This window comes from Sorex fumeus, unplaced genomic scaffold (assembly GCF_029834395.1).
Source record: "Sorex fumeus unplaced genomic scaffold, SorFum_2.1 ptg000072l, whole genome shotgun sequence".
Lineage (NCBI taxonomy): Eukaryota > Metazoa > Chordata > Mammalia > Eulipotyphla > Soricidae > Sorex > Sorex fumeus.
Window position 1 is genome coordinate 45542778 of NW_026606129.1, and position 23879 is coordinate 45566656.

Here is a 23879-nt window from a genome sequence, read left to right on the forward strand (position 1 = left end):
GCCAGACTTCTGTATATTTTCTTCAGAATACTTTGAAACCTTTTTCACGGTTTCACAATATTTATAGATTGTGCAATTTAGATTTAGTAATGCTATAGATAGTCAGATGTCTTAGAGAACAAAACAGAAATGTCAGAAAACTTAAATGTTGATGCCATAGGATATAATGACAATGTCAATGATACCTTAACAAACAAACAAAAAACCCAAGCTCCAGATTCTTAAAAATCAAATTCTTAATTTAATAATATACTAAGTACATCATATTTGGCTTTCATTAAATTGTCACTTCTAATGTAGTCTTACAACTTGTCTTAGAAGTCTTCTTACTAAAAAGATTATTTCCTTGGGTTGGAGAGATAGTACACTGTGGAAGATGCTTGCTTTTCATGTTGCTGACCTATGTTTGAATACAGCACCACTCAAAGGCCCTCTGAACACTGCCAGAGCCAGGAGTAAACCCTGAGCACCACTGGGTGTGACTGGGAAAAAAAAAACAAAAAACAAAAAATCCCTGACTCTGGGATAGTGGTAAAATTTCTTTAATTTGGTACACTAATACGTAATATTGTTGGTAAAGCCTTTGCTCAACAGTGTTCTATAGAAAACCTTTTGTGCGTATTAGTATGCCTTTGTGTTGTCATAGGTAAATACAACCCCTATGGTGAATGGCTTTTGTTTATATTTTTGATTGGTATTTCTGAAGTTAACACCTCAATTACAGAGATGGGGTTAATTATCTGCTAAAATAAAAGAAAGAAATCAAGTTTTACTTTTCTGTTTATTTTCCAAAGTTGTGAAGGGACAATCTTGTTTTCAGTTTTTCAGCTAGATCACATGAATTTAATTTTTACTCTGGATTTTGTAATCTCAGAAGAATAGAAGAATGGACTATATATCTGCTCAGCATCAGTTTTATGGCCTTGATTTTTCATGTCTTCAGTTCCAGTATTCCATTTATTAAGCCTAGAAATGCAGAATAGCATAATAGCAGAATAGCATAACACATAGGAAGTCTTGTGGAATGTTCATAGACCCCTGTAATGATATTGATTTATTCTCAAGACTGAGATGTGGTTGGATCATTGTGTTGGAGCAGGGCTGCTTAACACATTGATGCCCACACTGCAGTTTGTGTCACTTTAACCATATTCTTCAAGTATGAGCCACCTGTAGTGAGTGCCAGCATTAATGTATTAAACTTTTCCCATTCACTCTTGGTTTTTGCCCTAGAAATTTGGGGGTCAGGGGTGTGGACCTCACCCAGTTGTACCCAGACCTTAACTCCTAGCTCTGTGCTCAAGAATCACTCCTGGCAGGGCCTGGGGTACCAGATGTAGTGCTAAGGATCAAACCGAGGTCAGGATCAACCCTTACTGCTGTACCATCTCTGTGGTCCTGCCCAGACATTTTTACACAGCCTCAGGTACATAAGATAAATATACAAATGAAATATTTTCTGAAAATAAATAATGTATTTTTATTTCATAACAAAATTTCTTGACTTCCACATTGTGCTACATAATCTCATATTGGGTCATGACCCACCATTAAGTAAGATAAATTTCAGAGTTGAAGCAATAGAGGTGGCAAATCTGTGTGCGTATTCTTGAATAATGGATAATCAATTAAAAGGTGGAAATAATAGACCCCTGCTTTTCACTCCTTAGAAATATTTACTTTTGAACTTATTAAGTATACTTATTAACTATAGCATTCAATCCTGTCAAATATTTCTAAGGAAGGAGTAGAAGCTAGTTTCTCTAAAATACTTTATCATCTGATTAAAATTGAACATATATCTGAGCTTAGAAAAGTGAATTCTATAGTTTATTTTAGGGTGAGAATAAAGTATTTTATTGTGCCTTGATGAATGTTATTTTTTAGTTTAAATATACTTTAGAAGAACTTTTTCTAAAAAGTTCCTACTTTGATGAAAAAGCCGGTTGTGAAAACGTGAAGAGTGTTAGGGACTCTTGTGGTTGAACTCTAATTTTAATACCTAGATTTGAAAACATAAAGATGTGATTTTGCTTCTTTTCTTTGAGTTAATAAGCTCAACACTAGGAAGTGTAAAAGCATGCACAAGAAAGCCGTGTCCTTTGAAAGCTGATTTTTTGTAGTAAGAGATTGGTATAATTCAGGCTGCTATAAACATTTTTTCCAATATATAGTGTATAAACTGTAGATAATTAGAAACTGAATTACTTTGAATGCATCCAAAAAAAAAAAAGAAATCAACAACTGAAAGATTGCATTCATGTTTTCTTTGCTCCAACATTCTGTGATGTCATTTGGAGCAATAGTAGATTATAGTTCATTTCACTTTAATTTTCTTTTTTTGTACTGACCTCTGATTCTCTCTGGCAAAGAGCTTGCTATGATTTGAGGGATATTTGTTTAAGAAAAGTAATGAGATTGAGTTGTCAGAAACTCCTATTGGTACTAGTTCATATTTTTGTAGCCAAACATAGATCTCAACGATCGTTTCTGGTCAAGGACAAAAGAGTTTCAGCACAATAATAGTTTGATTTTTTTTATTAACCCTTAACACTTTAAGATTCTTTTAATTGCTTGTTGCCTTTTTTGACAGTTGTAAAATTTATTGCTGAAGTCTTGAATTGGTTTTTTTTTTTTTTGGTAATTCATAAGTAGGTTCGTTTATTTACAAGTTGACTTATATTAATGACTTATTTTGTTATGCTTACACTTCAATAATAAGCTGTGTGTAATGTTTATGAGGAATGCCTAAAGGCCTTGTCATCGTATCCTGTCAATGACTGACAGTAAAGAACATTATAATAGAGCTTCATTATAATTCAGACTCTTGTGTACCATTGTTTCCACATTCATTTTTTCATGTGCTAGTCATAGTCACCACAGTATAACTGTATCCTTTAAACACCTGATGTAACATACCTTCAAAAAATTTTACTAGTTTTTTTTGGGGCCGCACCTGATGATGCTCAGGGCTTACTCCTGGCTCTGTGCTTAGAGATCAGTCCTGGTGCTTGGGGGACCATATGTGGTACCAAGAGACAACCCTGGCCTGACATGTACAAGGCAAGAGCCTTCCTCACTGTCCTATTGCTCTGCCATCACCCCTACCCTATCTTTATTGTACTGTACTTTAGTACTTTCTTTTTGTGTTTGTATACCTACACATACATACATAGATACATATAGACATATATAATGTTGTTGAACATATGGGTAAATTCTTATGTATAAAAATATAGACAAGAAGGTTTATTAGCACAGAAGAGCATAATATGCTTATGACTTTATAGTGTACATTTATATGAAAAAAATGGGTTACTATACTTCTGTTAGCCTTCCCATATTGTTTGTACTGTTTATTATACTTTTCTTGATTCACTCCTTTGTATTGATACTCATCCACTTGTTTGGGGTATTCAGTCCCTTGTCCTACCCAAATCCTATCTCCTAGTTTCTGTTAAAGCATAATTAGTACTCAATGTGTTCTCTCCCTATAGAAATGAGTGTCATCTACCATCTTTCATTCACTTATGGTGTGTTTTATGACAGAGATCTTCAGTCCATAATTATCAAGGTTCCAACTAGTTAGTGTGTTGGCATTGGCAGTATAGAGTGGCTTTTAGCATGTGTTTTGCATTCACTGTGCTCACATTGCAGAAGGATAGATAGATTTGCAAGCAAATTAATCATAGCAGTAGTAACTGTATGTGTAACAAGGGCAAGAGGAGTGATTAATGACCTCTGCCCTTGGCATCAAAATTAGGAACAGTATCTCAGAATAAGTGAGGCAAGACATTCTGGGCAAAGGGAAGAGCTTTGTAAAGTTATGGAAGCATAAAGTAGTATGAAGTTTGAGGAGTTAAGAAAAGTGCTATGTATAAAAGATAAGATGGGGACAGGGTAAGCTATGAATGGATTATAAAATAAATACCTATGCGGGTTTAAGGACTGTAACTTTACAGTATAGACAATAACATAATAATTCTTCAGATATTTAAAGGAAGGTAGTCACCTGAGAAAATGATCTTTGAAAGCACTCAAAAATGATCTCATTTCTCTGCTTAATTTCTTTTGCTAGCTCTATGCTTTTTGGAGCTGGTTTAACATTTTTGGACCTCAGTTTTCACATCTATGAAATGAGGATCACTTAAACTGACAATTCTGTGGATTGTGAGTTTAGCAGATATTATTTTTTGCATGCCTGTTAAGTGTAATCCCGAGGGAAATTCTACATGGGAGAGAACTATATATTAATAAAATGAACCCACAAAGCTTAGGAAAGTTGGAGACTTGCATCCATCCAAAACTTAGCACATTTCCCGACTCGGACCTATTCTTGATTATTTTTAGAGGCACCTAACATAAAACTGGGAATAAAATCTTGAGTATAATCTAATAATTATATGGTTATATCAGCAAAATGTTTGATATAAGAGTTATAATGAAGCATGAAAAGAAGAGGACTATGTTCCAAATATACTTAGGATCAGGAAGTAAAGGGGCGGGAAATACATAACTAGAGAGCTAGTAGTAGCCTTACCTTTGAGACAAGGAGTGATACAAAATTATAATTCTTGTTAATTTCGATCTTTGAATTCCTTCTGAACCTTAATTTAAAGCTCTTGTTTTAATGTCACATAATTGTTATTGAATCACTTATTATCATCAATTGTTATCAACCACTGTGTATTGAATGTTTCTGCATTTGATGAGAAGGAGCAGTGTGGGGTGAGGGGCTGAGAGATTCCTAAGAGGTGCTTGGAGAGCTTGGGGGCCACTTCCAGTTTATCCACACATTTTACCTAGGAATTTCTTGTTTTACATTTTGTAATGTTAACCCCAAAGAATAATGGTCACCAAAGGTACACACAATAGCACACAAACAACTCAATTAATAAATGGCTTAGTGCCTGGAAGACAGCTCAAAGGGCTGGCACACATGCTTACTCTGTGGAGACTTGAAGTTCAATCTCTAGTACTGTGAAATCCTCTGAGTGTGCCCCACTAGCCCTGCCCTGCTGGACCCAAGCAGAATCGCATTGCTGATGCATAGCTAGTCTGAACATTTTCAAAAGTGCCCCCAGAGCACTGTTTGGGATCCCTGTCTCCCCCGTCCCCCAATAAAATAAGAAAAAAATGGGCAGAAGTTCTGAATAGACTTTTTTCAAAGAAGCGATATGTACATATGATCAACAGGCATACAAAAATAATGTTCTTTATCACTTGTTAGCACTGTCACTGTCCTCCCACTGTTCATCGATTTGCTCGAGCAGGCCCAGTAACGTCTCCATTGTGAGACTTGTTGTTACTGTGGTTGGCATATCGAATATGTCACAGATAACTTGCCAGGCTTTACTGGAGAGATACTTTGTGCGGGAGAGATACTCTCCATAGCTTGCTGGGCTTTCCAAGAAGAGCGGAGGGATCAAACCTGGTCCGGTCGGGTTGGCTGTGTGCAAGACAAATGCCGGACCTGCTGTGCTATTGCTCCAGCCCATCACTTATTAAGAAAATGTAAATCAAAACCACAATGAAATATCTCAAACTTGTGAAAATGGCTTTTATAAAAAAGAAAAGAAATTTAGATGTGTTGGTGAGAACATTTCTGGATATTTACTCAGAGAATATTAAAGCACTATTTTGAAGTGATGTGTGCACTCCAGTGATTATTATTTTCAGTAACCAAGATATAGAAATAACCATTATGCCCATTGATGAGGGATGGATAAAGACCATATGGGGAATATATATGAGTATATATACATATTTGCATATACAATATTATATTGTTCAGCTATAAAAAACATAAAAGTTTCCATTGGTAACAACATGATGGACCTAGAAGGTGATATGCTAAGTGAAAAGCTTAGTGATAGGCTAAGTGGAAAATATGTATTATTTAACTCATATGGGGATGATAAAAAGAATAACCAAACCAAACAAAACAAAAAAGTAAACTCTATGATTAGAATAACCAGAGGCCCAAAGTGGGTGAAGGGGAGACAAAAAAAGGTAGAGAGAATCAGTTTATGCTGGTAGTGGATGGTACTAGAATCTGCCTTCTTCGTGGCAGTCAAATTATAATACTGTGCTCCTGAAGCCTATATAATGTTTGAAACAAATGTTACTTTAATAATTAGAAAAAATTCAAAACAATTGTGAAATGATCCTGGGTGGACCCTAAATGCAATCACTAATGTCTTAAGTGAAAAGCAGTGAGGACTTACACTCAGAAGAGAAAAGGGCAATCTTTCATAATTCCAGGTTCCATGCTGCCACAGAGTAAGGGATATCAGCAGCCATCTGCACCTAGAATAGACAACCACTGGATTTTGGTAGTATGGTCCTACTGACACCTTGATTTCAGCTCAGTAATGCGGATTTCAAGACATCTGATCTTTAGAATTACAATAGGGTAAATTTCTTTTGTTTTACGCAATCAGTTTTGTGGCATTTTGTTCAAGTGACCACTGGAATCAATGTGCTTACTATCTCAGAATATTCTTTGTGCATTCCTGGTACTCGTACTCTTTCCTGCGTGCACCACCATTCTTCTGTTTGAATAATCCTGTTCACCGATGAAGCTCAAGCTCAGAATCAACTTCTCAATTTGTTATTAAAATGTGATTATCACTTTGGCTTTGGCTAGCACCTAGATCATTTTTTTTTCATGGTGAGAACATTTAAGCTCTAGTCTACATTTTTGAAATGTGTAATACAGGAATTTTAAAAATAGGTGCCACTGCTTTTGATGCTTGGGTCTAGCAGTGAGCACTGATCAGAAGGTCCAGCCTCACTGCTGAGGAGGCACACCAGAGCCACATCTGGGGGTGCTCAAGTGTCTTGAGGTGCCAGGGATCAAACTGAGACCTTCACACATCTGCTGCTTGAACTATATCCCTCAATATAGTCTTACTGATCATATTTGTTATGCTGTGCATTGATCACTTGACTTCCCGTTAATGGGCGATTTGCTCGAGCAGGCGCCAGTAACATCTCCATTTGTCCCTGTTGCGTGCTAGTGTAGCCCAGTGGTGTCTGTTCGCTCTAGAAACACAAAGAGCCTCAAACCGATCGTTCATGATCTTGATGAAGAAGTCTGACCATCTGGTAGGTGGGCGGCCAAGCGGTATTTTGACGTCCCGTGGAATCCAGCTGGTAACAGCTCTAGTCCAGCAGTCGTTTCTAAATCTCATTACGTGACCAGCCCATCTGATTTTTGACACCTTGGCAAACGAGACAGCCTCCCTGAGTCTTGATATTCTACGAAGGTCTGAACTCCGGATTCTCTCTCTCATTTGAGTGAAACGTGATATTCCAAGCATAGCTCTTTCAATTCCTCTTTGGGAGACCTGAATAGTGAATAGCGTTCTCATCCTGTTTGCATAGGGCCCAGGTCTCTGAGGCATATGTTAATGCAGGAAGAACAATGGAATCAAAGAGATGTGCCCTGGAGCCTGAGGTTCTTCGCTCTGTTAGCTATTTCTTTGACGCTCTTGAAGGCGTTCCAAGCCGCTCTCTTCCTCCTGCGCAGCTCGGGTGCCAGGTCATTTGTCATGTTGACTTCTGGACCTAGGTACACATAGCTGTTGCATTCAGAGATGGTCATTTCGTTGAGAGCAATGGGGTGTCAGGAACGAGGCTGTTTCTCATAAACATTGTCTTCGTAAAATTCAGCTGTAGTCCGACCTTTCCACACTCATGGTCAAAATCGGCCAGCATTTGTGCTGCTTGGCTAATGTTTGGTGTTACTAAATGTCATCAGCAAAGCGGAGGTGGTGTAGTTGCCGACCATTTATCTTCACTCCCATTCCTTCCCATTCCAGTCGTTGCATGATGTTCTCGAGGGTGGCACTGAAGAGTTTCGGTGAAATGGTATCACCCTGCTGAACCCCTCTGTGCATTAAATCTCCAGAAATTTATCATCTTCTAGGTTGTATCTTAAGCCTATTTTATTTAAAAATATGTTTTTGCCTTGCCTCCTTGTCTCCGTCTCTGTTTCCAAACATTGGCTCAGGTCAAAGCCTCTTTTCTTATCCTTCAATAGTTAATCTCTTTTTTACCTCTGTCTAATTCATGTCTTTTTCATCAAAGTCTCTCTTGAAATAATACGGTTTTTGTGCTGTCAAGTGTCTGCTGACCCTCATCCTGATCTTCGATGATTGTGATAATTCTGGGTTTGCAATGAAGGCTCACTTTCTCCTTGGTTGGCAAAATACCAATAGTGGCCTCACCCCACTTTCTCACCTGTTTCTTCGAGCCTGCTTCCTTGTTCTTTGTTCAGCTATGTTCTGCTGGATGTTTGACTCATTCTTTATTTTTACTCTTGACTGGAATTCAAAGCTTTACCATTGGGGTCTGTTCACTATTCTTACCAAAAGATTTGACCCTTTGGAAAAAAAAAAGATGACATTTTAATAAGATTTTCTTCTCTCAGTCCTCAGAGCAGGTAAGGTAAAGGTAAAGGCCCTCCCGTTGATCGTCGATTTGCTCGAGCGGGCCCAGTAACGTCTCCATTGGAGACTTTGTTGTTACTGTGTCTGGCATATCGAATACTCTCGGTAGCTTGCCGGGCTCTCCGAGAGGGGCGGAGAAATCGAACTCGGGTCGGCCATGTTGGCCGCTTGTAAGGCGAAAGCCCTACCCGCTGTGCTATCGCTCTTAAAAATGAACATACAGTATTTCATTGCATAATTGCTACAGATTTTTTTTTGCAAAGAAATTGCTTGTTACCATTTCATGAAACTTTTTAAAACTTCTTAAACAGTTTACTGAGTAAACAGGGTATAATGATTATGCAGTTGAATATGGGAACTTGTGATCTTTACCTTTTATTGGTATTTTATTCTTCTGTGCTAAGATAAAAGACTTGTCTTTGCACTGATTGATGAGGATGCATTTTTTTTGCTTGTTTGTTCTGTACAAATTAAGTCTTTATTATTTGAATCTTGCCAGCCATGAAGGTAAGATGGACTTAGATTATCTAGTTGTAAGTCACAGTCTAAAGACATTTGTGTATACTAGTAGCACTGCTTCCCGTTGTTCGTCGGTTTGCTCAAGCGGGCCCAGTAACATCTTCAATGTGAGACTTGTTGTTACTGTGTTTGGCGTATTGAATACGTCATAGGTAACTTGCCAGGCTTTGCCGTGCAGGTGAGATACTCTCGGTAGCTTGCCAGGGTCTCCGAGACAGGCAGAGGAATCGAACCTAAGTTGGCCAGGTAGGCCGTGTGCAAGGCAAACACCCTCCCCACTCTGCTATCGCTCTAGAATTGTAACACAATGCCTTGTCCAGTTCGGTGAATTTTATTACATATAGACGACTTCACTAACACACAGAAATTTTCCTTGTCCATTTTTCTTTTTCAAATACAATAGTTGGAAATTGAGTAAGACCTGTTAACTGTTTATATTTTATGTTTGACACTCTAGGTCAGGATGGCTAACTGGTTGGCTTCCCACATGGTGCCCTACATCTACATCACATCTTAAAGAAGCCGAGGAGAAAATTTTAAAATGTAAGGCTGTCTTCTTGTAAGCTAATTTTACTAAGATTTTCTTAGAAATTGGAGATGAGTTCCGCGGTGTATTATTTGTTAGCACAATCTTTTTTTTTTTTCTTTTCCTTGTCATCAGCAAGTGTACAACTATGTGGGGCAGGAGTTCTCAAACTTTTGGTCATGGGTTCTTTTTATACTCTTAGAATTAGTAAGGAAACTAAGAAATTTGTTCAAATGTTTCCACTGTCAACGTTTACCATAATAGAAATGTAAACTCGTCATTTAAGATATATTAATTTTAAATAATAGAAATAATTCTACAATGGATTTCAGTTAATGACAAGTTTTCTAAAATTAACTGCTTTCCAAGCAAAAATGTGGAAAGAAGTGGAGGATCTTTTTTAGTATGTTTGTAAATGTTTTCACTGCCTGGCTTAGTAGTCTCATATAGGATTCTTATATCTGCTTCTCTGTTCACATGATTGGTGATCACATACGTTGTGGTTTCTGAAAAACTCCATTGTATATCCATCAGCAAATGACAGTGAAAAGGGTAGTGAAAAGGATAGTAAAAATATTTTAAATAAAGTATTTCATTTAAAATATTAGTATTTGGTTTGGGGGGGTCACACTCTGCAGTATTCAAGGCTTAATCCTGGTGTGCTCAGGGCTCACCCCCGGCAGTGCTCAGGAGATGATCTTGTGGTGCCAGGGATCAAACTCAGATCAGACACATGCAAGGCAAGTGCCTTACCCACCTGACTCTATCTCTGTTCCCAAGTCTTAGAATTATTATGAAAATATTTTTGGTTTTATGGACTACCTAAAATGGTTTTAGGAACTCTGCAGATATCTCTAGACCATGTCTTGAGAACAGGCTTTCATTCCCAAACAGGCAGTCTTAGATAGCGGAACAAGTACTATACCAGAACCAGGTAACCTGATGTGAACTCAGATTTTTCACTTAGGTCATTACAGAATCTTGGACAAGTTACTTTTCTACATATTCTGTTTTATTTACTTATTTTTAACCTATAGAATGAGGTGGTCAGATGACCCCTAGAATTCCCTTTGGTACTAGTATTTTAGGATTTTTTAATTCTATATCTGTAGTGGTGTAGAAACTTAAGTTGCTAAGAAGCACTGAAATTTACTTACTTGTATGTGAGATTATTCTCAGGTATCTTTGGGTATACTTCTTTTTATGTAGTGAAGCTAAGCAAATTTTCTTTTATGTTTTTATTAGGTGTTCCCTGCATATACAAAAAAGAACCTGTTTGTATATCTAATGGAAATAAAATATGGACACTGAAGTTCTCTCATAATGTTTCAAATAAGACTCCTCTTGTCCTTCTCCATGGTTTTGGAGGAGGTCTCGGATTATGGGCACTGAATTTTGAAGATCTTTGCACCAATAGACCTGTCTATGCTTTTGACCTTTTGGGCTTTGGACGAAGTAGTAGACCCAGGTTTGACAGTGACGCTGAAGAAGTAGAGAACCAATTTGTAGAATCCATTGAAGAATGGAGATGTGCCCTAGGATTGGACAAACTGATCTTACTTGGACACAACCTAGGTGGGTTCTTGGCTGCTGCTTACGCACTGAAGTATCCATCAAGGTAAGAATGACAATGACAGAAATGAGGCAACCCAGTGCTGCTCTCTATTTACCATCTTTGGTGGTTGTTGCTGTCTGAATTTCATGAAACAGACAGATTTTTAGAGGAGCTTATAACTGATGGACAGTATTTAATAGCCTAAATGATGATGTTAGATTTTTCTGTTTCACATTCTATACATTGTAGACAGTTTTAAACAGGACTCTTACTTGTTAGACCTAGAGTGTATACAATTTAAAGCCTAGATAAAAATCATTGTGGTGCTTTTATTATTCCTATCATTAGTCATATGATACTATCAAACTTTCTCTAATCTTTCCTAGGTTATTGTAAGTTGTAATGAGAGACCAGAAGTTAGAAATTTAAAAAAGTAGGCATCAGTGCTCTTTGTGGCTTAGAGCAAATAACCCCCTAAGATTTATTTTCCTTATTATTTATGAACTATTGAAACCAATATCTGCCCGATGTATTTTATGTTTTTTAAAATTTTACTAAACCATAACCTTTATTATTATAGAATTATTTTTCAGTGGCACTGAATTAATACGTGCTTGCTTCAAAATCTTTGTTGTATCTCCTCCTTTATTTGCTTATGATTTTTTCCTATTATTTACATGGCTTTTCTGAGGGAAGGTCATGTTTGAGTATTAAGAAAATAGAAGAAAAGTTTATTTTATTTTTGCTTTTTTTTTGGAAACACAAAAGATAGTATTGGCAATTCTTGGCCACTCAGGCCAACAATTCAGTGCAAGCCTGAGGATGTGGTGCTGCTCAAGTCCTGCAGTGCCAGTGTCTACCTGGGCCTATCTGACCAGATCTGCTGGTGCTCAGGACCTTCAGGGATGCTCCCAGCAATGCTCAGGGGACCATTTGGTGCTGGGAAATGGTTGGCTGCAAGCAACCCCTAAACTATCTCTCTGACCCCTGTACTGATTTTTAAATCCAGAATTGCAACTGACTTTCACACTGAGGTACACCTGGACAATGATCATTTCTGCAGTGAATATAAGAAGTGCCTGTTAGCTTGTGCCCCATTATGTAAATCCAGATTGTGGAGTTGTGTTGTGAACACAATTTAATGTGATGCAGCCCTGTGTGTCTGAGGACTTCTTTCTCTAGTACAATCACCCACCCCCTCTCCATTTTTTCCTCCTTTGAGACTCTTTACCTAAACATTAGTATTTACAGTGACTTTTTTTGGTGCTTAGTTCCACATCTTAGCAGACCATGAGAATCTTGTCAACTTGCAAACATTTTCTTTCAAAAGAAATGCAAACTTTTACTAGTTGGCCCTTGGGGATTACTATCTTTTATTGTCCCCTGTTCTCAGCCACAAATCCTAGCTGTATTTCTAGGGAAAGGAAGAAAATATCACTAGTATAATACAATTGAGTTGTGGGAGGTTGGCTTCTTTTATTTCTTAAGTGTTTTATGTATCTTTTTTTGTGTTATTTGTTCTTGGGTCACTGTATCTGTGGGATCCTTTAGTTAAGACATCTTTTATAAATCCTAACCTTTGTATGACTATTAAGTATTTTGTCACTTGATAAGATAGTCTTGTAAGACCAGGTTGTGAAATACTCTTAGGAAATAAGGGAGTTCAGGGATTCTAATGGGGAATAATCACTTAAACCAACTATAGAGCTAGAGAGATAGCTCAAAGAATAGAGCACATTTTTTTTGCTTACAGTAGCTCTGGGTTGGATTCCCGGCATCTCATGGTGCCCCAAGTACTTCTAGGAGTGGCCCACCAACACTAAGTCAGGAATGGCCACAGAGTCCCACCCAGTGTGACTTCAAACCAAAAATATAAAACAGAAACCATCTATAAAAGAGTTGAACTACTTATGTGGGGGGTCTCAGTATAAGTATCTGAAACAAAGCCAGTGACCCTAATTAGGATGCTGTATTTTAAAAATGTTTTCTGAATGGTTATGCCTGATTTTTTAAATAAAATTACTGGGTCAGGACTAAGTGCCACTAAGTGGCTCTGTTACCAATAGATGAATATGAGAATACTTGACATAATTAACATGTTTAAGTTGGCTGATTTGCTAGCAAATACTGACTGGAACTCTGGAATGTGTTTGATATTCAAGCCTATATTCTTCGCTGCATAAAACCTAAATTTAAGTCAATTTCAAAATAATGAATTTCCGGTGAGATAATACAGAGATAATACATAATAAGGTACTCACCTTGCATGTGGCCAACCCAGATTCAATCCCCAGCACTCCATATGGTCCCTCGAGCACCACCAGTAGTAATTCCTGAGAGCAGAGCCAGGAGTAATCCTTGGCTGGGTGTGGCCTGAACCCTCCCCCAACACCCCTGCCCCCAAATAATGAACTTTCTGAATTTTCAAATATCCCAAATCCTGAGCGAACTCAGAGTGCTTGGCACATTATAGGTGCCCAGTAAATATTTTTCGATAAATCTGAAAAAAAAATTGTTCATTAAACCCACTTGTCATCTTATAACTTTATGTTCTGTTTTCTTCTTTCATTTTCCACTTTACATAAATATAATCAAGAAATGAGAATTGGTTATGCTATATTTTTCTAATATCTTTATGTGAGAAAAACAGGTTTCAGATATGTACATATGAACAGGAAAAAGTTTTTACATAATTCTTTAGACCATTTAGTTTACATCTTAAGTGAGTCATTAAAAAAAGTTGCAGTAGAAATAAAACTAGGATCATTTTGGGTGTGTGTGTAAGAAAAATAAAGTAAAGTAAAGGCCCTCCCGTTGATCATCGATTTGCTCGAGCGGGCCCAGTAACGTCTCCATTGGAGACTTTGTTGTTACTGTGTCTGGCATATCGAATACTCTCAGTAGCTTGCCGGGCTCTCCGAGAGGGGCGGAGGAATCGAACTCGGGTCGGCCATGTTGGCCGCTTGTAAGGCAAACGCCCTACCCGCTGTGCTGTATATGTTGGTGAAAAAATTTTAACATGCATAACATCTGCATGTTTTGAAAACTACATATAGATGAAAAAGTACCCCAGTGTAGCATGAAGTATGGGAATTCCCAGCAAGAGTTTGCACTGTCTTTGGTCTCTTCTTTTCTCTGTTATTTTCTTCCTTTGCTTTTCAGGATAGCTTTTCTCAAACTACTTTTCTTTTAATGGAGAGAAAAGTGATAAAATAATAAAATGCCCTGTTGGTTCCTGTTAGTGCCTTTGTTGCAGATGGCTCTCACTGCCCATATTCAGAGTATTATTGATGCTCTTCATTTTTGTTCATTACCCACCTTGGAGAAACTTTTTCTGCTCAAATGGTGAATTCATTAAATGTACATAGATGATCTGATGTTATGGTTAATGAAACTGTCCATTCAGCTCACTGTTCCAGACATTATTAGAATAGAACACTATTGATTACTGCAAGTCATATATTCAGTGAGATTTAACATCAGCAGTTTCTCCAAGTTGTACTCAATACTAGGTAGTAAAGATGCTTCTCAGTATAGCTGTGTATGTGATATGGAATGTTTTACCTGATCCAGAGAGATACCTTTGTTTTATACATACTTTTCTGGTACAGTTAGTCTGTGTGTTACTAGCTAAGCAGTTAAGGGATTACTACAGTTAAATGTCTCTTACCCAACTTCTTCTTTAAGTACCTTTTTTTTTTTGCCCCAAAGTATTTTTTAGAGTAAGTTTAGGTTTATAGCAAAATTAGGAGGTGCAGAGATTTCCCATGTAATTTCTGCCATGCACAGAAAATCTCCCCCACAAGTCCCTTTTGTGAGGGCGGGGCAGTGCTCAGGGGCTACTCTTGGCACTTTACTTGGCCTCATTGCTGACAGTGCTGAGATATGACCAAACCTGGACCTCCCCCAGGCAAAGTATGTGCACCAGTCCTTTGGGCCCACAATACTTTTTTTTTTAAATAATGCTATCATAGGAACAAAATGTATCTTTGAATTTCAGAAAGTTTTGGGGTTGGAAGGGTGGTGAAAGGAGACAGGGAAAATTGGCCCCCCAGAGAGCAAATGAGATTCTATTCATTTCTTTCACTCACTATATTTTTTCTGGTCTGTCTCTCTTTCTCCTAATGGATTTGGAGAATGTTACTTTTTTCTTTGCTCCCTCAAGTATAACATATGAAATCTTTCTTCTCTCCTTTTTGTGTCTCTTTCTCCCTCACCCCATACCTATTTCTGTCCTTATTTTTGTAATCAGTCCTGTAATTTCATTCTTTATTTTTAATAGAACAGTTTGAGATGAGTGAAAGATGCCTAGATTCATGTGTTAATTTTGTAAGCATTTTTATTTGTAACAACAGAGAACAAATCCAACTGATAATATTTTTCAAGTTTTTGGTACAAGTCAACCTGATGCTTCATCTCTGTGAGCGGCAAGGTGCCTCTCCGTAAAATGTGTTTGAGAGCCTAACTTGTGGCAGCGATCCAATATTTAACCAGATTCTTGACACTGACTAAAATTCAGTAAATGTGATATTTTATGTAAAAGTGTCTGGGTGAGTCCTCCATTTGAAATGTCAGTGATGAAACACTCTAATATGTTCTAGCCTATTGTGTGTGTTTAAATTATATTTAGAACTTTTTTATACATTACTGGGGGAAGAGTTACAAATTAAATGCTACACAAGCAATATTACCACTGTAAAGAACTCTGTGAAAGAAAAGGTGGGCAGTGCTGTGAGAACTCCATGAGAATCTCACCCTCTCTCTCAGGATCCTGTGGCCTATAAAAGAGAAGTACAGCTAGAGCTGAGGTTGAGATCTTGAAGGGTAGTAGCAGTAGAGCATTGTACAGACGCTACAAAGACCCTGGGCTAGGTAGATGTGTGGGTCATCCTAGAAAGGCTGGTATTGGTGTGGCTGGTGGGTAGAGATATCATTAGTTGGTTAGTTAGCAGATTCCTCCATATGGGACCACTTCCCCCATGCACCTTTTTCTCAGAATGACCTTAGCTTATTTCAGTTCCCTTCCTACAGTGTGTAATTAGAGATGCTACCTGTGATGAATGTGCTGCATTAGAAACAGTAGGGCCGTCGTTCACTGTGGAGGCTTGGATGGCCTGTAAAGCCATTTTCATGGGTCTCTCTGTCTAATTGGTAAAGTAAAGGCCCTCCCGTTGATCGTCGATTTGCTCGAGCGGGCCCAGTAACGTCTCCATTGGAGACTTTGTTGTTACTGTGTCTGACATATCGAATACTCTCGGTAGCTTGCCGGGCTCTCCAGTTCCTGTGTGCGATAGCACAGCGGGTAGGGCATCTGCCTTGCATGCAGCCAACATGGCCGACCCGAGTTCGATTCCTCCGCCCCTCTCGGAGAGCCCGGCAAGCTACCGAGAGTATTCGATATGCCAGACACAGTAACAACAAAGTCTCCAATGGAGACGTTACTGGGCCCGCTCGAGCAAATCGATGATCAACGGGAGGGCCTTTACTTTACTTTACTTTACTCTGTCTAATTGATTGCCTTACGGTGGGAATAAAGGGAGAGAAGAGTAAGTCATCAGTAATACCTAAGGATGATGTCTCCTTTTATCTCTGTTCTCACTTTTTTTCTTTCAATTTTCTTTTTCTGCTGTACTAGGGACCTGAATCGAAACCGATGTGTTGTATAGGTATTTGTAAACTAAAAGAAAATACTACAGAACATTTTACTTGGAGTTTTGCAAAAAGATCTATATCAAGTTAAAATGTAATAGGTTAAAACTGGCCCTTCTCCATTAAAAGGTTTTTTAGATCATCTAACCTTTCCTGACGAAACAGAGATGCACTATTTCCTGTCTGCCCCTCTTGAGAAGAAAGACTGTTGTGTAGTTGCAAGCATTTAGTTTGTTTTCCTTTGGATCTGTCCCATTATCCCCTCTAGTGGTTGGGAACCAATGGAAAATATGTTGGGATAACTTCATTATGGGAATGCCATTGACTCAGATGGGGGCAGGGAGAATTCTTTCTGGTCCTTTCTTTTTTTTTTTCTTCTTGTTTCCAGTTCTGTAAATAGATCCTAAAGACTCCATTGCAAATATATAGTTCTGGATATGATAATATATATATTTTTTCACTTTTTGAGTCACACTTAGTGATGCTCAGGAGTTACTCTCCTGACTCTGCACTCAGGAATTACTATGGACTGTGTGTGGGTGGTGTGGGATGCCATGGATCGAACCCAGGTTGACTGTGTGCAAGGCAAATTTTTTAAACTATTGCTCCGGCTCCTGATAATAACTCTTTTATTGTTTCTACACATCAGAGCCTGGCAAGCTCCCCGTGGAGTACTTAATATGCCAAAAACAGTAACAATAACGGGTCTCATTCCCCTGACTCTGAAAGAACCTCCAATATGGCAGCTTTGGAAAATGCAAGTAAGGAGAGGCTGCTAAAATCTCAGGGCTGGGACAAATGGAGATGTTACTGGCGCTCACTCAAGTAAATCCATGAACAACAGGATGACAGTGATACAGTGATTGTTTCCATGTCACAGCTGACGTGTGTTGGAGCAGGTGTTTTCTATTGCATTGTTCAGGCACTAATCTGTTCACCATCTCTAAACTCAAGGCCAGGGAAAACAGGGCCTAGGAGGACTGGTCAGTAGTTGGAATCTTACAAGTGTATGTGGGGCAGAGGGTAGATAAGATATAGAAGGGACCAGTATGACAATAATAGTGGAAATGATCACACTGGGCAAAACTGAGTGTTAAAAGAAGGAAAATAGGTAAAGGAATATACATGATAATCTTTCAGTATCTATATTGCAAACCAATTGCATATGCCCAAAAGAGTGTCAGGGAGAGACTGGGGAGGAGGAGAAGAAAAGTGTTTGCCATATAGGTAGCCTGGGGTGGGGTGGGGGGGATGATGGGAGGAAAACTATTGACACTGATGCTGGGAAATGTACACTGATGGAGGAGTGGGTGTTGGAACACTGTATGACTGAAACCTAATCATGAATAGGTTTGTATGAGTCTATCTCACAGTGATTCAATAAAAAAAATCTTTAAAAAAATAAAAGACCCACTCTCATGACTAGCTTGGAAAAGAATGGAAAATATCTTTGTGTTTAGAACTGATGGGCTGACAAAGATATCAGATGCTGTCTGGCTTAGCTCATTTTTTAACTCTGGATATGAACTGACACTCAAATAAAGTGATTCTATGTGGAATATTAGAGGGTAGGGTCTGGAACATAAAAACTAAATCATATCAAATTAGGAAAGAAATCTTTCCATTAGAAAAAGAGCCAGAAAGATAGTCTGAGAATTGCAGGTACAGGAGGACAATAACCCTTGAGCAAAATCTTTAATCAGTCTTTCCTTGCCACTCTCATGCTTCCAGCCAGTTTTCCCATGCTCCCAGGGATCAATTCCATTCCAGTCATCTTCCTATTTTTGTTACAAAAACTAGCTAACATTTGTTGGATAATTATTATTTGATAGCCATCCACCTTAGACTTTGCATGGTCTCAGAAATTCTCAGATATATTGGGTCTACTGCCCGCTTTTCAAAAAATAAAAAAGTGCTCACTGGAAATCTACTTTAATGGAACAGAGTCCTTTCAAATTGTACCTGAGGCTACTATCATCCCTATGGATCATTCTAGAACCCACCAGGGGGTGGTCCTTCCCACTTTGGGGAATATTGGTTTGTCTCACCTTATTCTGAGCTTTTTTACCGCTGCTAGAAGCAAATGCTATATAATTTAGACATTGTTACAGAGCTTTGAGATGTTTTTAAACCTTGACTATAACCATCAATAAGAATCTTGTGTTTCAAGCAATGATATTCTCTGGAACATTATGTTTATTATATGATAATTTTTCTATTCCAAATTATACAATGTTATTAAAACCAGACTCCCTGGCTCTCTAAATGATTTTACTACCCACTAAAGAGTAATGGCCTGTAAGATTAATGAAAGAAATAGCAGTGATATTCTGATGTCATCTGGAGGACCAGAAAAATCCAGACTATACCCTTTTTTTTCCTTCTTCATTTTTTTTTTTTGCTTTTTGGTCCACACCCAGTGATGCTCAGGGGTTACTCCTGGCTCTGCACTCAGGAATTACTCCTGGCAGCGCTTGGGGGACCATATGGGATGCCAGAAATCAAACCTAGGTCGACTGCGCGCAAGGCAAACGTCCTACCTGCTCTACTATTGCTCCGCCCCCCAGATGTTAGTAACTCTTATGCTTACTTTATAATTATGCTTCTTTAAAAAATTGAACATCGTTATAGACATTGTCTGAAAGGAAATGTGAAAAAGCAAAATACTCTGAATGTTTAGTGAATATCTGTCATGTGATAAATATCAGGGTAGACTAAAGATACAGGTTTAAGGACAACTGTGGAGCATTTTACAAACTCTTAAAAAAAAAGACCTAAAAAGTTACATCCTCTAGAATATGTATTTTTGCCTGACTTGTTAAATTGGCATTTTTACCTAAAGGAACATATTTTGAAGATCTGTGTTAAATACAGTGAGCCAAAAACTGAGCGAAACAAACCATCATTTAACTAGAGGTAGATGAGAGTCTTTTGTCTTGTCTCTCAGGTTTTTCTTTGTCATATTCCTTGTGTTAGCAGGTCAGTAAAACCCTGGAACATGCTTGTCAAGTTTCCATGACAAATTTGTAATGCAATATCATAATCTTTTAGGACAGCATATGTTTTAATAAAGAGTTTACTTTTTTCTTTTTAGATGGGGAGTTAATAGACTGTTACTTCCTATTTCCTGTGTTATTTCCTAACATAAATCTTTGCTGCTTCCAACTGGGTAGTGGTTTCATTCATTCCTTTCATTTCTCTTTGACTTACCTCCTCATCACTGAATCTCAGATGTCACTGTGGGTTATAATGAGGGGAATTTAGGAGGCAATCAGAATGATCAGACTGTCCTCTGTTCAGAACACAGAGCCAATTTCCTGCCTTCCCCCTTTATACTCTTAGAAAATATTCTTACAAAACTTGTCATCTATAGGGTTTAGAGGTATTTCAGAGCTGTAGAACGTGTACCTTGTATGCATGAATCCGACATTCAGTCACTGGCATTGCAGGCACCTCTGAGCACTGCTGTACATCACCCTGGTGGCCCTGCCCGCCATACTCTGAACTCTCAGGCCTGCACTGAATATGTCGAACTTTGTATCACTGGGAGTGCCCTCAGGACCCTTAGCACAAGTTTTAAACCATGAGACAAGTAATTCCTTACAGATTCATAGTTACAGCCTACAAATCTTGATGCTATGAAATGTAGAATATAGCATTGGGACTGGACTAGAATTAATGAAAGTTAAACTTTATCTTTACTAAAATGCTTGTCATGTTGGTCAGCCTATTATTCATCTTACTGGCATGTATTAGTAGAGTGACTTTGGGAAGTAAGGGTCTAGCCCCAGTTTTTAATCAATATTGTTTCCCAGAGTGGATCATTTAGTGCATCTCATCCTCTATATCTCTGTGATGAAAGATTGGGATGAGTGTTTTCCAGGGGCCCATCAAGTTCTGGTTCAAGGGTCTATTTGAGAAATTTCAGTCAAAGTCAAGGACTCATTACAAATTCATCCTTACTTGTGTTGACATAAGAAAGTTTTTACTATCAGGACTAATATCCACTGATGTTCATGTTTAATTTTCTTTTCTGTTTTGGTTAGGACTTAGGAGATCTTAGAATCAGGACAGAAAGCTCATAGGTGATTTTTGCTGAAATGTATTGGTTGTCTTGGTTACAGCTGAATCTTGTGTGTGGCAGAAATGCATTTTTGCTTTGTTTTGGATATATCTGATACTTCTTGTAGTTATGTTTTGCTCTCATCATAGATAGGTTTCATAGAATGAGAAAATCAAAACTCTTAGTTGATAAATGGGGGTGTATCATGATATGGGTAGGAAAATGTGTTCCTGTTTATGAAACTCAAACCCCACTTTAAGGTGCTTACTTTCAGCCTGTATTATTTAAACATTATATTCAGTTTGTAAAACAGTTCATTAAAAGTCCTTTCTCACCCTTAATTGTAATGTCTCAATTATTTTGTTGTTGTTGCCCTTGTTTTGTCAATGAGAGCAGTTACCGGAAGGAATAGAAGAGGAACTTGTTTACATAGCTGCTCTGGCTCTGCTGAAATCAGCTGTTCTTTCTTTTGTGGTTCTTTAAAAAATTTTTTTATTAAAGTATTGTGAGTTACAATAATTTTTTAATAATTGGTTTACAAAAGAAAATTATGTTGCCCAAAGTTATTTTATGAATATAATACTAACTTGCAATCATTTCTGCAGAGCTAACCTTGAAATACATGAACTTTGATTTTTTTCCTGATCTGCCATCTCTGTATTCTGCAGAGCATAATTTAAATACCACCTTTTTCTTATTTCTCAAGAATAGTCACAGTTGTTATACACCCTTCCTTCACATTTTGTGATCCACATTTAGATGTAATAAAAGTGAAATCCTTATTTTATCATGCTCTTCTCAAATCCTACTAAATTTTAAAAGCTTTCCCATAAGAGTATGCTGTAACCTGATCAACTATTACTCTTCTTTAATGTTTTAAAAATGGTTTTCTCTGGTGCCAGAGAGATAGTACAGTGGGTAGGGTGCTTGCCTTGCGCATAACTGATAATGTTTGATCCCCAGCATTCCATGTGGCCTTCTGTGTACCACCAGAAGTCATTCATTTCTGAGTGCAGAATCAGGAGTGAGTTCCGAGCATTGCTGGGTGTGCCCCACCTCACCCATGATTCCATGATTTGTTCTAACTTTATCTTATAAATCAATCATGCTTGTACTTTTATTTGTTAAGTGAATTTGCCAAATGAACTGAAATCTGTTGTTCTCCCAACAGAGTTAATCATCTCATTTTAGTGGAACCTTGGGGTTTTCCTGAGCGACCAGACCTTGCTGATCAAGAGAGACCAATTCCAGTTTGGATCAGAGCCCTGGGTGCAGCATTAACTCCTTTTAATCCTTTAGCTGGCCTCAGGATTGCAGGACCCTTTGGTGAGTGCTTATGTCAATATCCTAGGAAAGCAGAACGTTTATAGCAGAGTACTTACTGATCACTACTGTTAGTCAAAATCATAAAAATGCATACAGAAAACTGAACTTTACTTTTTCTCTGCTTCATCTAAATAGTAGCAGTCCACACACAAAAATGAATGATATCAGACTTTTGGCCTTAAGAGGAGTTTCAGTATGTAGGATTCTGAAATAAAAAAAAAATATGGATCCTGCTTGATCAGAGTTATACGTGTATCTACTGTGGAAAAAGTAGGAAAAGTGATTAGGAGACATTGAAGGGAGGAGCAAGGATGCCTGGGGGACCTTTACAGCCATGTTCTCAGTCTCCCATTACTGCTTGTATGTGGTGATGGTGGGGCTAGGTGATGGAGAATATCAACTGCCTCATAAAAATTCTTTCTGGAGTTGTTTAATTTCTTCAGAGAGAGAAAGGAGGGGTCATTAAAATAGTGAGACCTTGATAGAATAATGAGTAGCGATATTAGAAAGGGAAACTGGCCAGACCTTGTGACCCCAGAGGGAAAAACAGTAACCAGACAGGCTGTCACGTCTTTCCTTGGGATGGAGTGGGGAGGAGTGTGGTGTCTTATCCTTGCCATTCATCTCAGGAGTAGGTCTTTGGGTGCCTTAGCAGGGAATATTGCTAGAATTGCAAGTATAAACACCTACAGAAATATTTCTATATTGTACTTCATTAAGTTGCATAACGTGGTGTTATTGTAAAAGAAATACAATTACAGGGGGTTTTTTTGGTCTGATCTGCTTTATTCACCTGCACTATTTAGTAGAATTAATTATGCTACCAAAATAAGTCTTAGAATACTAAGTTATATGTAGTCTCCTAAAGCAAGTAAGTCAGTCTATACAATACTCTTTTAATTCTTACTTTAGTTTTAGGGAGCATAAAGTGAACAGCTTTTAGGATATTTGCTTCTATATACCTAAAACATGTGCTGAACACATACATGTAGGTGTGTGTATATAACACCCATTATATAAGCAGACACTAAAACTTTCTGTGTTAGTATGTAAGTTTACTATGATTTAAAGTACATGTATAATTTAAAACAATCATTTCCTATTAAATAGGTTTAAGTCTAGTACAACGTTTAAGGCCTGATTTTAAACGGAAGTATTCTTCGATGTTTGAAGATGACACTGTGACAGAATATATCTACCACTGTAATGTACAGACTCCAAGGTAAGAGTTAAAATTCTAAATTTACTTTGATTTAACTTTAGACTCTTCTCTTTTTAAAGTAAGTGAGTAGTCCCAGTCTTTATCAGTAGTTAAATGACTAAATATAATACTTTCTAATGTATTCATTTGTTCGTGGAGTCCCTACTGAATCACAGTGTAAAACATTGTATTTGATTCTGACATGAGATTGAACTATCAGGCTTTCTTCTTTTAAAGTGCTTCTGGATGAACAAAGGGGAATGCCCTGCCACAAAGGCAGGGTGGGATGGGGGGCATAGAGGGTGGGAGGGGTATTGGGATCAGTGGTGGTGGAAAATGGGCACTGGTGGAGGGATAGGTACTCCATCATTGTATAATTGAAACCCAAGCACAAAAATTTGTAAGTCTACAACTGTACCTCAAGGTGTTTCACTAATAAAATAAATAAATAAATAAAAATAAATAAAGTGCTTCTGGATAAATTGAGCAAGTCTTGATTTCTTGGTCATCTGTAGGAGGTGGTCAGAGTTAAGAGATAAAGAACTTCAAATTAAACCGCATTCTCAAGCTGAGTATAAATGTTC

The 23879-nt window shown here is 37.9% G+C and overlaps 1 protein-coding gene across 1 annotated transcript in view; it reads left to right on the forward strand.

Moving 5' to 3' along the window:
• The window catches only part of ABHD5 (abhydrolase domain containing 5, lysophosphatidic acid acyltransferase), a 34875-nt gene that overhangs the window by 5425 nt on the left and 5571 nt on the right, over positions 1-23879 (forward strand). The window contains exons 2-5 of the mRNA XM_056129532.1: positions 9433-9518; positions 10747-11119; positions 21940-22094; positions 23205-23316. Coding sequence (XP_055985507.1) covers positions 9433-9518; positions 10747-11119; positions 21940-22094; positions 23205-23316 — 726 coding nt within the window. The remainder of the gene's footprint in view (positions 1-9432; positions 9519-10746; positions 11120-21939; positions 22095-23204; positions 23317-23879) is intronic.